The sequence below is a fragment of the Jaculus jaculus genome, chromosome 1 (assembly GCF_020740685.1).
Source record: "Jaculus jaculus isolate mJacJac1 chromosome 1, mJacJac1.mat.Y.cur, whole genome shotgun sequence".
NCBI classification, from domain to species: Eukaryota; Metazoa; Chordata; class Mammalia; order Rodentia; family Dipodidae; genus Jaculus; species Jaculus jaculus.
The window spans coordinates 122425344-122440665 of record NC_059102.1 but is presented as its reverse complement, the minus strand read 5'-3'; the positions used below and the strand labels follow the sequence as shown (position 1 = coordinate 122440665).

The following is a 15322-nucleotide window of genomic DNA, read 5'->3' as shown; positions in this document are numbered from 1 at the left end:
TAAAAGCACAAGATTAAAATTTGGATGAGAGATTAGAGTGAATCCTAGTGTAGGGTTTGGGTACACAGTAGAAGATGCAGATGGGGCATGATAATTTCATGTTTGGCTCTTGTAACTCATTTCAGTTGGAGTCAGTTTGTTGCAGTAAAAAGAATACATGCTTATATTTTCCCTTTGTATTTTTTCTCACTCATTCTTCTTCTTCTTCTCCTTCTCCTCCTTCTCCTTCTTCTTCCTCTTCTTCTTCTTCTATTTGGTTTTTCAAGGTAGAGTCTTGCTCTAGCCCAGGATGAGCTGGAATTTACTATGTAGTCTGGGGGGGGGGGCGGTGTCTCAAACTCACAGTGATCCTCCTACCTCTGCCTCCCAAGTGCTGGGATTAAAGGTGTGCACCACCATGCCCAGCTATGTTACTTCATTTTTTTTAAAGTGACTGTTTATTTAATAAGTTTCCATTTCTTTCTTTTTTAAAAATATTTTTTGGTTCATTTTATTTATTTGAGAGTGACAGAGAGAGAGAAAGAGTCAGATAGATAGAGAGAGAATGGGCGCGCCAGGGCTTCTAGCCACTGCAAACGAACTCCAGACGTGTGTGCCCCCTTGTGCATCTGGCTAATGTGGATCCTAGGGAATCGAGCCTCGAACCAGTGTCCTTAGCCTTCACAGGTAAGTCTTAACTGCTAAGCCTTCTCTCTAGCCCTTACTTCATTTTTTATCTTATAGGTAAGTACATAATGATTGTATTCTCCTGTTTAAATAATCACTTGCTATTAGATTATATGATCACAGGTTTTTGTTTAAAGTTTTCTCTTCCTATACAAAGGACTGAATTAATTTTTAAAGAGGATCGAACAGTTTATCATAAGAATTTTAGAATATGTATATATGCACATGTATATGTGCATACATGTTAGGGAACTATTTATCTGCCAATAGTTTATGAGCTCTCAGATGCTATCAGTACCTTCCTCCTGGATAGCAAAATAAAATATATAACCCATAATAAGAGGGAGGTGGGACTACTTGGGCAGATAGGCCCTGGGAAGGGTGGAGAAAGCCTAATCCTGAAACTATGGGTGCTGGCCAATAATTCCCAGTGCCAGGACTGGGTTATACCACACAGTGAGATGTTGGTTGGGGATACCTATGAGCTCCCTCAAACAATGTAGTCTTTTGCCAAAGCACTTGGTTACCCACTAGAGCTAAATGGTAAGACCCTATTGCTGAAGGCACCGTAGTCTGTGGACACAGGACACAGAGACCACACTGGAACTTCGAAGGGGACCAGCTCCCTGCCGGCTAGCCCTCATAGTGCTGGACAGTGTTATGAGACCACTGGGGGGCAAAGTCCACCAATAGCATGAGCAGGCAGGAGACTCTGCAAGCTATGAAACCAACCAGCTGGACAAGGTGTATGCCTGTGTACACAACAGTGACACACAGCCTGTGCCGGGAGTCAACAGCTCTCTCATTGGAAAAATGACCCACTCAGTGGGAGAGGACTCATACCTGGTACTGAGAACCAGGTCAGAATCCTAGGGATAAGATGGTAATAGACTCCAGAGAGAAGTTCCAACTAGCCTTTGGTTAAGAAGAGTGGTCATACCGATCAAAAATTCTCTCAATCCACTGCAAAGGAATACTAGATGCATGCGTCACTTTGTGCATCTGGATTTCCATGGGTATTGGGGAACTGAATCCAGGCCCACAGGCTTTGCAAGGAAGCACCTTTAACCACTGAGCAATCTCCCCAGTCCCATTTCACCTCAGGTTTTTTTTTTTTTTGAAGTAAGGTCTTGCTCTAGTCCAGGCTGACCTGGAATCTATTATGTAGTCTCAGGGTGGCTTTGAACTCATGGCAATCTTCCTACTTCTGCATCCTAAATGTTGGGATTAGAGGCATGCACCACCATGCCTGGTTTCAGAAATCTTATTTGGCAAAAAGAATAATGGCTATAGGATAATGGGTAAAAAGAATTGCTGGGTCAGCACAGCCTTGAGCCTGCTGAGCTCTGGTACCCTGGCCAAATAATGTATAAGAGGGAGTGCATGTTATGTATCACATGTGTGGACTTAGTGGGAAGAGCAAATGCGTGGCTTTGTTTATTACTTGCTAGGTATAATTTCTAAATAATTGCTAAAAGCTCTTAGTTATGAGCTAACTCAGTATTGTCAATAGCCTTTGATGTGTCCCTGGATTCTACATTTGTTGTTTAACAAACCTTGGATCAAAAATATTAAAATGAAAAGAGAGACAAGAAAAAAAGTCTCTCAATGATGTTATTCCTTTTAATCTAAACTCCTCTCACTCTTGGTTGGAGAATCCATTTTGTTTTTTTATAGTTTTCAGTGAAAACCAGGGAGAACCTGGCATGTCATAAGACACCTTTAGTGCATCTTCCAGGGCCCAGGATACATTACAGAGGAAGTGATGATTTAAACATGATTGCTGCTCTCACTGCTATCTTGACAACCTGCTTGAGAGAGATGGCAATAAACAATGAGGACACTCATAACTCATCAAAGTAGAAATCCACAAGATGTCAAGAGCTCAATACTAAAATACACTTACAGCATATCTATTAAGTTTAGTGAAAATTAAGGAAGAGTGGCTGGAAAGATTGTAAGAGTCACAGGGTGGGAAGGAGTATCCTGATGCATTCTCCCCACCTCCCAGACTGACTGGTGCATGCACAACCCTATGATGAATACCAACAACTCCACTGTAAAGGGCGCTCGGTGGAATGGGGACAGGGAAGAGGAGATATAAGAGAATAGCAGGAAGGGAATGGGACCAACACATAATTTGTTCGTAAAGTGAAGTACATAATTAACAAAAATAAAAAGGGAGGGTATTACCATGGGATTTTTTTTTTTTTTTTCATGGCTCTTTTCAGTTTATTGCATGAAGTTACACTAGTCCAAGTTAAAAGCGGACCCCAAATGGTTACATTATACAAGCTGTGAGGTTTTTAAACTTGTGACAAGGGACAGAAGGGACATTCTACTCATTGCAAGGAAATCCTCACTTATACTTCAGAGAGCCACAAGCACTTAAAACCCATGAACCTTCAGCTGATCGTCCTTAGCCAGTCCAATCTCTATTAGGAACTGGCATATGTTCTTGCGCTGGTCACCCTGTAGCTGAATCACTTCTCCATATTCTGGATGTTCAATTACAGTACCATTGCAGGCAAATTTCTTCTTGAACGCCTTCACTAGTTTCTTTTTATCGTAATCATCAGCGATCCCTTGGACAGTAGTCAGGGTCTTCCTGCCGTTCCTCTGTTGAATTCTTATATGGATATAATCCTCAGTGCCGGCAGGAAGCAGGTCATCACCCTTACTTGCATCAGCAAAGGGGTCGAAAGAGTGGAGGTTCTGGATAGCGGACATACGATACGATTCCTTTTCCTCGGTGGAAACGGCCTGCGGAAGGCGGCTGCGGGAGAAGGCGGGCAGGGGGGACGGAGCGTCGGGAAGCGAGGGGGCTCGAGGGGGAGGCAGCTGAGTCCTCGGCGGCGGCTCACTGACTGGGGGGGATTTTTTTTATAATCATGGAAAATGTTAATAAAACTTAAATTAAAAAAAATTAAAAAAAAAACAAAACTGAAAAAACAAAAAGAAAAAAAAGATATGCCCTGACTATACAGCAGAAATGTTGGAGGAACCCTGAAGGAGAAGTTCCTCCTCAAGGTGGCCTTTAAGACATGTCAGAACCTTTCCTAAAAGCACCCAAGCCCCTGTCACGACACACTCTGATGCACTCAGAGATAAAAAGCACCAAAATGTCTGGCTCCGCCTGCTTCCTTCTTCAAGACATTTGACTCCTTCATTGAAGAAGTGTTGTAAAGGGCATCAGGCCAGCCAGACCCCCTCCCAGGCTGTGTCATTAGAAGGAAAGCAAGGCTGCCTCACCACAAGGAACCTTCTGCCTCAGATGAGACCCCTGCCACTATCTCCAGAGGTGAGTCTGCATGGTCCCACAGACCTGTCACTAGAATGAGTTGCACCCTTCTGTAAACCACATCAGCACAGACAAAAACACCACATTCCTTGATGGGGTTTGGTGGACTTTCCTAATGTGGTGCAGCTAAATAAGGTTCTGAAACTGTGGCTAAGGACAAAAGTTTAGATTAAAAAAAAATTTTTGTTTATTTTTATTTATTTATTTGAGAGCAACAGACAGAGAAAGAGGGAGAGAGAGAGAGAGAGAGAGAGAGAGAGAGAGAGAGAGAGAGAGAGAGAGAGAGAGAGAGAATGGGCGCGCCATGGCTTCCAGCCTCTGCAAACGAACTCCAGACGCGTGCGCCCCCTTGTGCATCTGGCTAACATGGGTCCTGGAGAACCGAGCCTCGACCCGGGGTCCTTAGGCTTCACAGGCAAGCGCTTAACTGCTAAACCATCTCTCCAGCCCAAAAGTTTATATTTTTAATAACTCCTCTAGCATATTTTGTAACTCACTCCAAAAAAAAAAAAAAAAAAAATCAAAGTCCTGTGGGAGCCACTGAGTTGGTGCAAAGACAGCAGGGGAGTTCCATTTCCCGGTGCTGGAGGGTTCATGGGCTTCCCCATTTGGGGAGTATGCTTAGGTGCCTCTCTATCCAACAGGCTGCAATGAATTTAGGGACAGACCATGGTTTCTGTCTCTGGTGTTTGTTAATTACTGCTCCTTGCTGGACCCTTGATGCCTCTTCCCAGTTTCCTGGTTTTCATACTCAAGCACTAGATATCGGCTCCTGATCACCCCCTTTATATTAGTTTTTATTTTATATTAATTATAACAGGTTATCATTAACCTGGGGCTGGTAGTTATGCTAGCAGTAAGAGCAGTGTTCATGTCATTACGTCCCCTGTAATTTTTCCTGGGCCCTGGCAGATGGTAGAGGTGGTGCATCTCATGGTGGGCAGTTGGCTAGCTTCTTGTCTTATCATTGGTTCTCCTTCATTTCTCTGCCATCTGTAAAATAAACTAGATTCTCCAAACAAGAGTGAAAGCAGCTTGAGTTAAAGCAGGAGGGATGAAAATTTGAGCGTTTTTTTTTTTTTTTTCTTTTTGGTGTGCGAGCCCACCCTTCTTTTCCAGAGAGCAGTGAAGGCTTCAGGCTTCTCTCTAGAGTCTTTGAGTTTCCTGACAATGGGATTATGACTTGGTTTACAGTACTGGATACAAGTTATCTCTCACTAAGCAGGCCTCATGTCCAATCAGAGAACACTTAGTTGCTCACAGAGGTGTGCCACAATTGCACAAGTGTGTACTCCTTGACTGGCTAATTGACTTCATAGTCTGTGGGGTCTCCTGCTTATGCACGTTGTTGGTGAGTTTTCCTCCAGCAGCTCCTACAGGGCTCTCCAGCACTCTGAGGACTGGCCAGGAGGTAGATTCCCTTTCAGTTCCAGCACGGTGTTCCAATGTCCTGTGCCTGCAGTCTGTGGTGCTTCAGCAGTAGGGGCTTATCTTTTAGCTCTGACAGGTAATCAAGTGTTTTGGCAATGGCCTATATTGTTTTGGGGACCTCATGGGTCTCCTTGGCCAATAGCTGATTGTGAGGGGCCCCAATTCTGGGCCTGGGGATTTACTAGCCAGAATCCATTATTTTAATTAAAGTTAAGTTTTTTTCACCTTCTGTCTGGATTGTCCCCCTTCCACCTTTATTGGTGGTTATATCTTGCAGTATGCTGGCCGAATGAGGGTTTCTATGGAACTGATTCATACTGCCTTAACTTTTGTGTAATTCCCTTCCTACCTTCCACTCCTATAGGACACCCCTATACCTCTGATGTTCTGTCCCTCCCCTATGGTAACTCCCTTCTAAGTGATCCATTTGTATTCCTTTCTTCTTGCTTCCTAGTCCATTGTCCACTTGCCTTTTTGGTCTCCATGCTTGTTGGCAGTTTCCAGTCATGACTATTTTCTAATGCAAAGGAGCTTGAAGCATATTGTGAGCCAATGTGTACATGTTTGTGCCTTGTTAAGCTCACCATGCATTGTGCTGATGGATTGTAGGGAGAGTGAAGATGAGGCTTTATGGTAAAAGCACAATGGGAAATAGCGTCCTGCTACTTAGTAATTGATGACTTTAAGCATTTGAATTGACCTTTAGATATTCAGTTTATTGTTTTGCTTTTTTCACATGTATTTTTAAAGATATTTTTTGGTGTGGTATACACACATGTGTTTGTACAGATATGTGTATTGCATACACACCATGTATGGTGGCCAGGGGAGAACACTGGGTGCCTTCCTCTGTTAAATTCCTTGAGATGAAGTTTCTCACTGAACCTGGGAGCTGTTGCTTTTTGGTTCTTATTGAGATATATTTTTTTCAGACTGGCTGCCCTGAAAACCCTAGCAAATCTACTGCCTCTGCCTCTTTTTTTACTGGGTTATAAGCAACCTGACCACTCCTGGCTTTTTATGTAAGTATGGGGGTCAAACTCAAGCCCTCATGCTTACTAAGCAAATACTCATACCCACTGAACCAACTCCCCACCCCTTATTTCTTCTTAAAATGGGAAGAATACCTTCCTCTTAAGACTGCAGTGATAACATTAGATAGTACATGTATTAGTTATTTTCTCTGCTGGAACAAAATACCCATCCAGCAGCAACTTAAGGAAGCAAAGGATTTATTTTCAGTTTACTGTTTTGAGGGAAGTAAGTCTATTACAGCAGGAGCAGACATCACATGTCATATGATCATATCAGCAGGGAAGAAGTAGAGAGTGATGACTACTAACTGCTTAGCTTTCCACTTTTTTTTGAAGTAGGGTATCACTTCTGGCCCATGCCGACCTGGAATTCACTATGGAGGCCTCGAACCCACGGCAATCCACCTACTTGTGCCCCCTGAGTGCTAGGATTAAAGGCGTGTGCCACCACTCCCGGCTTGCTTTCCACTTTTTATATTGCTCAGGAACCCAGCCCATGAACTGATTCTGCCCACAGTTACAGTGGGACCTCCCACCTCATGTAATATAATCTAGAAAATCTCCCAGATTGACTAGAGATTTGTTTCCACATATATTGGATGCATTATAGTGTATAGTTTAACTCTGAAGTTTGATGATTTCTTTGTCTGAATGATCTATCAATTGACAAAAATATAATGTTCAAGTACCTATAATGTATCAGAGTTTGTCTATCCTTTTAGACCTAATAATCTTTGCTTTATATAATTGGGTACTTCAGTGTTTGGCACTGTCATAGTCAGCCTTGTGTGCTAGGATAAACTTCCACACCAGACACAGTTATGGGAGAAAGGGAATTTATTTGATCTAGGGGAAGTTCCATAATAACAGAAGAAGCTGGCCCATCTTCACAGGCCCAGAGAAAAAGCTGAGAGAAAAGTCACCACCAACACCACAGGCAAGCACACTTCAGGAACCCCAGGCAAAGCTCAAGCACTTTCCATGTCTTTAGACTGGAATTCCAAATCCACCCCACATCTGAGGGCTAGCATCCACCCACAGACATCTCCTCCAGCCAGGTGGCTGGAGATCTAAATTACAAGCTTTAATGAACTCCCGAATCTATTGGGGGACATCCATTCAAACCACCACAGACACAGATATATTTACAATGTAACTTCCTTTATCATTGTGTAATGCAATCCTTTGGCTCTTTGGGAGTAAAAGATATTCATCTGCTAGATAAAGTATCTGAATATCATACTGTCCTTTGTGCCGGGCAAATTTTATGAGTGGACTTGGAAAATAAGCAAACAAACATTCCCAATGTTCATCTGAAATGAACTTGAATGTACCTCTTGTGCCAGTGTTTACTTTGTATTTGAAATGTTTCTTTCCCATTTTGGTAGAAAAAAAATGCATGTGCTGTATTGATTTGTCTACCTCTTGAATAAAATCTGTAACTTCTCATAGTTTCCAATGCCTTAGAATAGGAAATGTCATCTCCTGGGAGACATTTTGAGGTTCAAAATGAGTTGTTTAGGCCAGAAAATTAAAATCCTTTCCTTAGTTCTGTGCTGATTCATCTTTGGGACACTGGAGCTTCCTCACAGTATGGATGAATCTGGGGCATGGGGGTGATGGCCATCAGTCTCAGTACCTTGCAGGTTCAGCATTTATTTCAGGTCAGAAAGAAGGACTTTTTCACATCCTCTTATTTTATTTCTCACTCTATGCAAGCAGCTTCTTTCAGGTAAATTGTATTACTACTTCCTCCAGAAAACTTATCAGCATAGCATGACATATTTCAGGTTAAAATAATGATGTATAGACATGTTCTCTCTCTGTGTGTCACAGAGTGTGGGGGATCAGGAAGAGGTAAATTTTGCTGTGCCTAATTTATGTTTCATGGTAATAGTGAGAATGTCAAGGCAGTTCTTTTACAACCCAAATGTTGGCACCTATCAGAATAATCCATCCATCTAAAATAGTTATCAAATCAAAATACAACCCTAACTTAAAACATTAACAAACAACACAGATCTTTACTGTAGTTTGCTCGTGGAGATGGACCAAAGGGTTTTAATGCATGGCTGATAAGGCTGCAGGAAGCCAAATTCAATGGTCCATATAATGAAAGCTGGAAACTAATTTGATAATGTTGTGAATTTGAGAATAAGAATGTGTTAACTGAAAGTGGTTGGGGTTGCAGTAGACAGCTTTAGGTCCCTGAGATGAACTTCCAGACCAGGCGCAGTTATGGAGAAAGGGATATTTATTTAAGCTTACAGATTCAGGGGAACTTCCATAAAGGCAGAAGAAGCTGGCCTGCCTTCACAGGTCCAAGCAGAAAGAGAAAAAACCACTAACTAAATCCCTAAAAGTGAGCTACAAAAAAAGCACACTTCAGGAAATAACTCCATGAAATTTTCATATCTTTAGATTGTAATTTCAGACCCACCACCACACCTTAGGGCTAGATCCCGAGATCTTCCCAGTGACTCCTCCTCTAGCCAGGTGGCCGCAGATCTAAATTACAAACTGTAATGAAACACTGAGTGTATTGGGGACCATCTATTCAAGCTACTATAGGGGTATTAAAGTTATCTAGTCCTTTCCTTCACTTTGACAATAGATATTAAAACTCGCAAAGGGCTGTAACTCATGCAAGGCCATAGGGATATGTAGAAGAAAAATCTAAATAGCATCAGTTTCCCCAACACTGTAGTCTAGAGTTAGAGCGAGTTTTCAACTTTCCAAGAACTGGTCACACAGCTTTCACCAGTGGAAGCGATTCTAGCAGATTAAGTATGAATGGAAGCGCAAACACCAAGGAAGAACTGGAAAGCAGGTGTTCTTGAGGGGAAGACCAATGACCTAATGACTGCTGAGCACTGACTGCTGAGTGCCAGAAGCATTTGCTATCCTTTTTCTAAATCCTAAAAGTTTGCATCAAGATGTGCTTTGTTCATAGTATTTATGTATTTGAAATGGTTAACAATAGATAAGTTAGTACCTCAAATTAGACCATCTAATTTCCAGTCTTAATTATGGCTACATAACAGCTATGCATATTTATTAGAAATTCATTTACTGGAATGAGAAAATTTCCCCTGCTCATGAGTCAAAAGAATATTCTTGTCACTGGAGTTTTATTTGAATGAAGCCAGTGATTATGCAAGTGGTAACTTATTTGGATCATGATGCTCAGTCTTTAAGTCGACATGTATTACTTATCTTTAAGTCTTGAGTTCAGTACTACTTGGATGAAAAACTTCAGGTAAGGCCAAGGACAGAACATTCTTCCCTGGTAATAGATGATGCCACGTGGGACCTGAGGACCAGATGTAGCTAGGTGAGGAGTTGGCCTTCTCCACATAGCAGCCTGAGATGCTTTGGGAATTGAAGCCTGCTGCTAGTTTACTTGTATGCCTTTGCATTTTTTTCCATTGAAAGGTCATGTGCTATGCACTCTTGGAACTTACTCTTATCAAGTACTAACATTTTTTTCTTGGGAAATTTCTTCAAGGGAAGTTTCATTACCTCTTTTTTTGAAATGATACTCTCCATCTGTTTTGTTGACAACACAAGGAACAAATTCCAGAATCCAGTTACAGTTATGCAAGCTGACTTTCAGTATTTCACCAAACATTTCTTACAAGTGTGTGTTATGTATGTAAGGAATAAAAAAAAAACCAAACAAACAAATTCAAGGCCCTTTGTTAGTCCCCTTCTGCTCTTTCTAGAGTTTACATGCATTCTAAGTCCCCTTTAAATAGTGTTTTTTTTTTTTTTTTTTTTTTTTTTTTTTTTTTTTGTGTGTGTGTGTGTGTGTGTGTGTGTGTGTGAGGGATAATTAGTTGGAAAGTTTTGTTTAATAGATGAGGGGAATGAACTCATTCAAGTCTTACCATATGCAGTGGACAACACATCCTTACATTGTGGGTGTGCTGTGTTACCATATATGCACAGTTAGCCCATATTCTTGTGGAACTTTAAGATTCTTTCTCTTTCTCTTTCTCTTGGGTCTCATGTAGCCCAGGCCAGCCTTGAACTCCAGGTCTTCCTTGCAAGGGCTGGGATTACAGGCATGTGCTTTTCCTAGCTTCTTTCCTTACCTTTTCCCCTTTTCTTACCCTTTCCCTCTCCTCCCTTTCCTTCTGTTTCTCTCTCTCTTTTGACAGAATCCATCTGAGTTGTCCAGGCTATCCTCAATTTCACAGTTCTTCTGTCTCTACCTCCCAAATGTTGGGACTACAGGGTTGGGCCACCACACCTGACTCAATTTTGAAATTCATACATCTCAAAGAATGTTTGCCTTTTTTATGTGAGAGGGAGGGAGAAATAAAGAGAGAGAGAGAGAATTGGTGGGTCAGAGCATCCAGCCACTGCAATCAAACTCCAGGCATGTGTACCCCCTTGTGGGCATGTGCCACCTTGTACACTTGCATCACTGTTTGTCTGGTTTACGTGGGACTTGGAGAGTAGAACATGAGTACTTAGGCTTCACAGGCAAGTGCCTTAACTGCTAAGCCATCTCTCCAGCCGCGTTTTGACTTTTTATATGACTTCTTGAATCTATTCTTAGGATGAGCTTAAATACAATATGAATGTTTTTGCTGATCATCAGGGTCACAATTTGCCACAGATAATTTCCTTTGAAACAAAACAGAATCTGGAAAGGGGTTTCCCAATGATAACATGTGTGAAATATAAAAACTGAAAATAAAATTGCCACTTACACAGAAGATAGAATGAGAGTACAGATCTTGAAAATGAGAATAAATGATGTATTCTCAGACTGGGAGGAAGAAGGGAGGAGGGAAGAAGACACATAAATCAAGCAGGTCCTGAGAGATGAAATCCCCTTGGATCCCGTTGTCCTAGTACTGAGTGTATGCTAGAGAAAATGACTGCTTGTGGGCGTGTATCAGGTCAAGGAGCACAGCTGTGTCTGGGGCACTGGTTAAGAGGTCTCACAGACTGTGAGTCCAAGTGACATGAGCCAGACAGTACAGAATGTGGCTATATATCTTCCTTAATTTTCTGCTCCAAGCAGTTGGGCGTTTAAATAAAATCTGTGACTGAGACCATAGGTTATTTGGTTCAAGATGTCCAGATGTACCTGCATACATTACTTATCTTTCAGTCTTGAGTTCTCTACTAGTTGGGTAAATAAACTTCAGATGTGGTACATTCTCCTTGGTAGAGTTCCTGAACAGAGGATTATGCATGGAAGCATCACAGTTACAAGGCTGATGAGTTGCAAGGTTTTGGTGGGGGTGTGGGCCCATTTTGCCTAAATCTGGCTAGAAACAACCTACATCATGCTCCAGTTATGGAAGCACCTGACACCATTGCTGGCCATGCCAGCCCCAATAAAACCATCACTGACAATGCCAACCCCAAGGGCAGTATAGAATGAAACCCTCTAGTATACAGAAATTTCCCTTTCAAAGGTATTTGTAGCTATGAGAGAGAGAGAGAGAGAATATATGAATGGGTGTTCCAAAATCTCTTGCCACTGCAAATGAACTCTAGATACATGCACCACCTGTGCACTTGGATTTATGTGGGAACTGAACCCAGGCTGTCAGGCTTTGTAAGCAAGCACCTTTAACTGCTGAGCTAGCTCTCCAGCCCAAGTTTCCCACTTGTTAACATGTCCACCATTAATGAGTGTGGTGACTGATTGTTACTATATCTTTATCCAATAAAACAGTCTGAGATTATAAATTCTGTAACTTATTTTGCACATTATTTATTTATTATTTAATATTCATTCTGACTAGCATCTCTATTTTTTTTTTTTTTTGATTTTCGAGGTAGGGTCTCACTGTAGCCCAGGCTGACCTGGAATTCACTATGGAGTCTCAGGGTGGCCTCGAACTCATGGCAATCCTCCTACCTCTGTCTCCCGAGTGCTGGGATTAAAGGTGTGCACCACCATGCCCGGCTTCTAATTTTTTTAAATTAGTTTTACACTCACTGTATACAGTCAAGTTGGTACCATTGTTAGCCTCCTCCATTTCCTACCCCCTTCCCTTGGCCCCTCCTTCTTGAGGTTTATGGGTCATGCATTGTTGAGTTAGCCCACAGTTATGGGTAGGAGGAAATGTCTTTGTGTATCATGACCCAAGGTGTGGCTCTAGCATTCTTTCTGCCTTCTGTTCCGCAAAAGTTACCTGAGCCATGTTGGGTTTATTTTGGGTCTGCTTCAGTGATGAGGTCTTGGGAGCCTCTGTGTCTCTGGATATCTGATTTGGTGGGAGTTGATTGTTCTCTGTATTGATCTCCTTCACCCTTGTGCTGGTACCAGGTTCACCAAGAAAACAGCACCCTTGCTTGTTTTGCCAATTATTCTTAGTTTCAGCTGGGGCCCTTTTGAGGTATGATGGGGTGGTTCTGTCCTTAGGATCTGTGTATATCTGAAAAAGAGAAGCAGAGTCTCCAACAGAGAGTAAAGTTAGCACCAGATAAATGGGATAACCCTTATTATTTTTTAATAGAGAATTTAATAGGTGTAGGCCCTCTTGTAGTCCACGATTGGTGGTAGCTTGATAATGGAGAGTAGGCTCATGTTTGGATATGCTTCTGACATGTTTCCCAGCTCCAGCTATGGGTCCCATTCCACTGAGCAGATCAGTTAGCCAAATCAAGAGCAGTTGGTTTTCCACCATGGTTGTGTGCCACTATTGCACTTGTGTGAGCATCACAACAGGTTATTTGCTGTTAACTAGGTCAGACCATGAGTTGCTTGGACAGATATTGGTCATTTTCCCCCAGTTGCCCATGTAGCACCTTCTGGCACTAGACAAGCCAACTGTCTGGGGACTGCCTCTCCTCCAGCTTCCAGCCATGTCACTCCATGTTACATGTCAATTGCATATGGTGTCTTCAGCAGTAGGGTCTTACCACTAACCTTTGGTGGGCCATCAAGTACTCTGACAGAAATCTGTCATTCTTTTAGGAAACCCTGTAGGTCTCTCTGATCTAAAGCTCATTGTGGATGATAGCCACCTGCTGGTACTAGGAGCTACAGGTCAGTGCCCACTAAAAGAAGGGAGAAAAAGATAACTAATATAAGTTAGAGAGAAGAGCGAGAGGGAGAGAAAGAGAAAGAGAGGGCTGGAGTGGTTAAGCGCTTGCCTGTGAAGCCTGAGGACTCTGGTTCAAGTCTCGATTCCCCAGGACCCACGTTAGCCAGATGCACAAGGGGGTGCATGCATCTGGAGATTGTTTGCAGTGGCTGGATGCCCTGACGCACCCATTCTCTCTCTCTCTCTTTGTCTGTCTCTGTCAAATAAATAAATAAAAATAAACAAAAAATTTTTTAAAAAGAAAGAGAGAGAGAATGAGAGAGAGAGAGAGAGAGAGAGAGAGAGAGAGAGGGAGGGAGGGAGGGAGGGAGGGAGGGAGGGAGGGAGAAGGTGTAGAAGATTAAGGTCAGTCTTCAACATACCCTCTCCAGTGTCTTGTGGCTCAGGTGTTCCCTCTAAGGGCCTGGTGAAGGTTCAGCCATTTGGTCTGCCTTTTAGGATATAGCATTTATGGTACCATTGCTTTTTGGGTCTAGATTTGTGTTTCCCACCCTCTCCCTTGTCCTCCCCTCCCTCCCCACCCTCCCCATTGTCTAATCCTTGAGATGCTTGCTGGGTATGTCAGCATCTTGGGTAGATTGAGGTTAGGTGCTGTAGATAAGTGAGGCTATCTTTCTGTGATTGGGTAAATTCACTAAGAATGATCTGTTTCAGGTTCAACCATTTTCTTCAAATTCATTGTGTCATTTTTTTTCTTACTGTTGTGTAGAATTCCATTGTGTAGATATACCACATCTTAGTTATCCATCCTTCTAACATCTCTAATTTTTTAATCTATTTGGACACATGGTCCAAAAATTATATTCAGAGTTATCTAAAACCTATGGAAAATTATTAAAGAGGATACAGTTAACCAGAATTTTAGTGTGCAAAGGAGATGAAAAGATTATTTAGAAAAATAATGAAGTTAAGTCAATGTGGAAAAACATCTCTATTGGAAATTAAGGAAAAGAAAACAAGAAGAAACCATTCTCCACTTAATGAAATAGCAAAGAAAAATAATAAACTAGAACTTGAAAGTCTTAAAATGAAACTATCATAAAATATTTTGGGGGTGATTTTGTTTTCATGAGAATATATTTTATAGGAAAAAATTCATATTGAAGGCTGAGGAGATAGTTCCGAGAATGAAGTTCTTGCTGCACAAGGGTGAGTACCTGAGTCCAGAATCCCAGGTCCCACCTACATGCCAAACGCTGTCGTGCCGTGGGCTTCTGTAATCCCAGCACACCTCAGGCTAAATGGTAGGCAGAGACAGAATTTCTCTGGAAGCTTGAGGGCCAGTTAGTCTGGCAAATGGTGTGGTGACCAATAAGAGATCCTGTCTCAGATGAGATGGAAGGTGAGGACCAAAACCTGAAAGTTGTCTTCTGCCACAAATGAGCCATGAGATGTACATGCTCCCCAGCATATACATGCAACATGCATGCACAGCCCCCAAATCATATATGTGGAGAATCAAAGTTGTTTTTTCTTTCCACTTCAATTCAGAAAATAGCTATTGATGGTGTAAGTCCCTTATTATACTAGAAGCAGTATACACGTTTCAGCTTGGAGGTAGTTCAGGAAGTCTTAGCACATCCACTTAGCAGAATATTATGAAACCCTTGAAAAATCATGTGACTATAAGGCATATGAAAAATGGCTGATAGATTTTAAAAGACAAAAGAGTCTCAATATTAAATATACATATTAGAGACAGGATTATAGCAAATTTAATTTGAAGGGTTTTCATTGTCTTTTATGTGTAATTCTGGCATTGGGCAGCCCCCTGAAGCAGGACAGGTTTAATGGGACCAAGGACTAACTAC

The 15322-nt window shown here is 41.9% G+C and overlaps 1 protein-coding gene across 1 annotated transcript; it reads right to left on the bottom strand.

The window, feature by feature from the left end:
- Positions 1-2884: 2884 nt before the first annotated feature.
- On the bottom strand, positions 2885-3528 carry LOC123455038 (eukaryotic translation initiation factor 1). Its single transcript, XM_045134698.1, has one exon. The coding sequence runs from the start codon at positions 3394-3396 to the stop codon at positions 3055-3057; it is 342 nt and encodes a 113-aa protein (XP_044990633.1). The 5' UTR covers positions 3397-3528; the 3' UTR covers positions 2885-3054.
- Between the last annotated feature and the right edge of the window lie 11794 nt (positions 3529-15322).

Excerpts from the sequence above, each read along its gene's own strand:
- LOC123455038 (XM_045134698.1), bottom strand. The coding sequence starts at position 3,396 with ATGTCCGCTATCCAGAACCTCCACTCTTTCGACCCCTTTGCTGATGCA.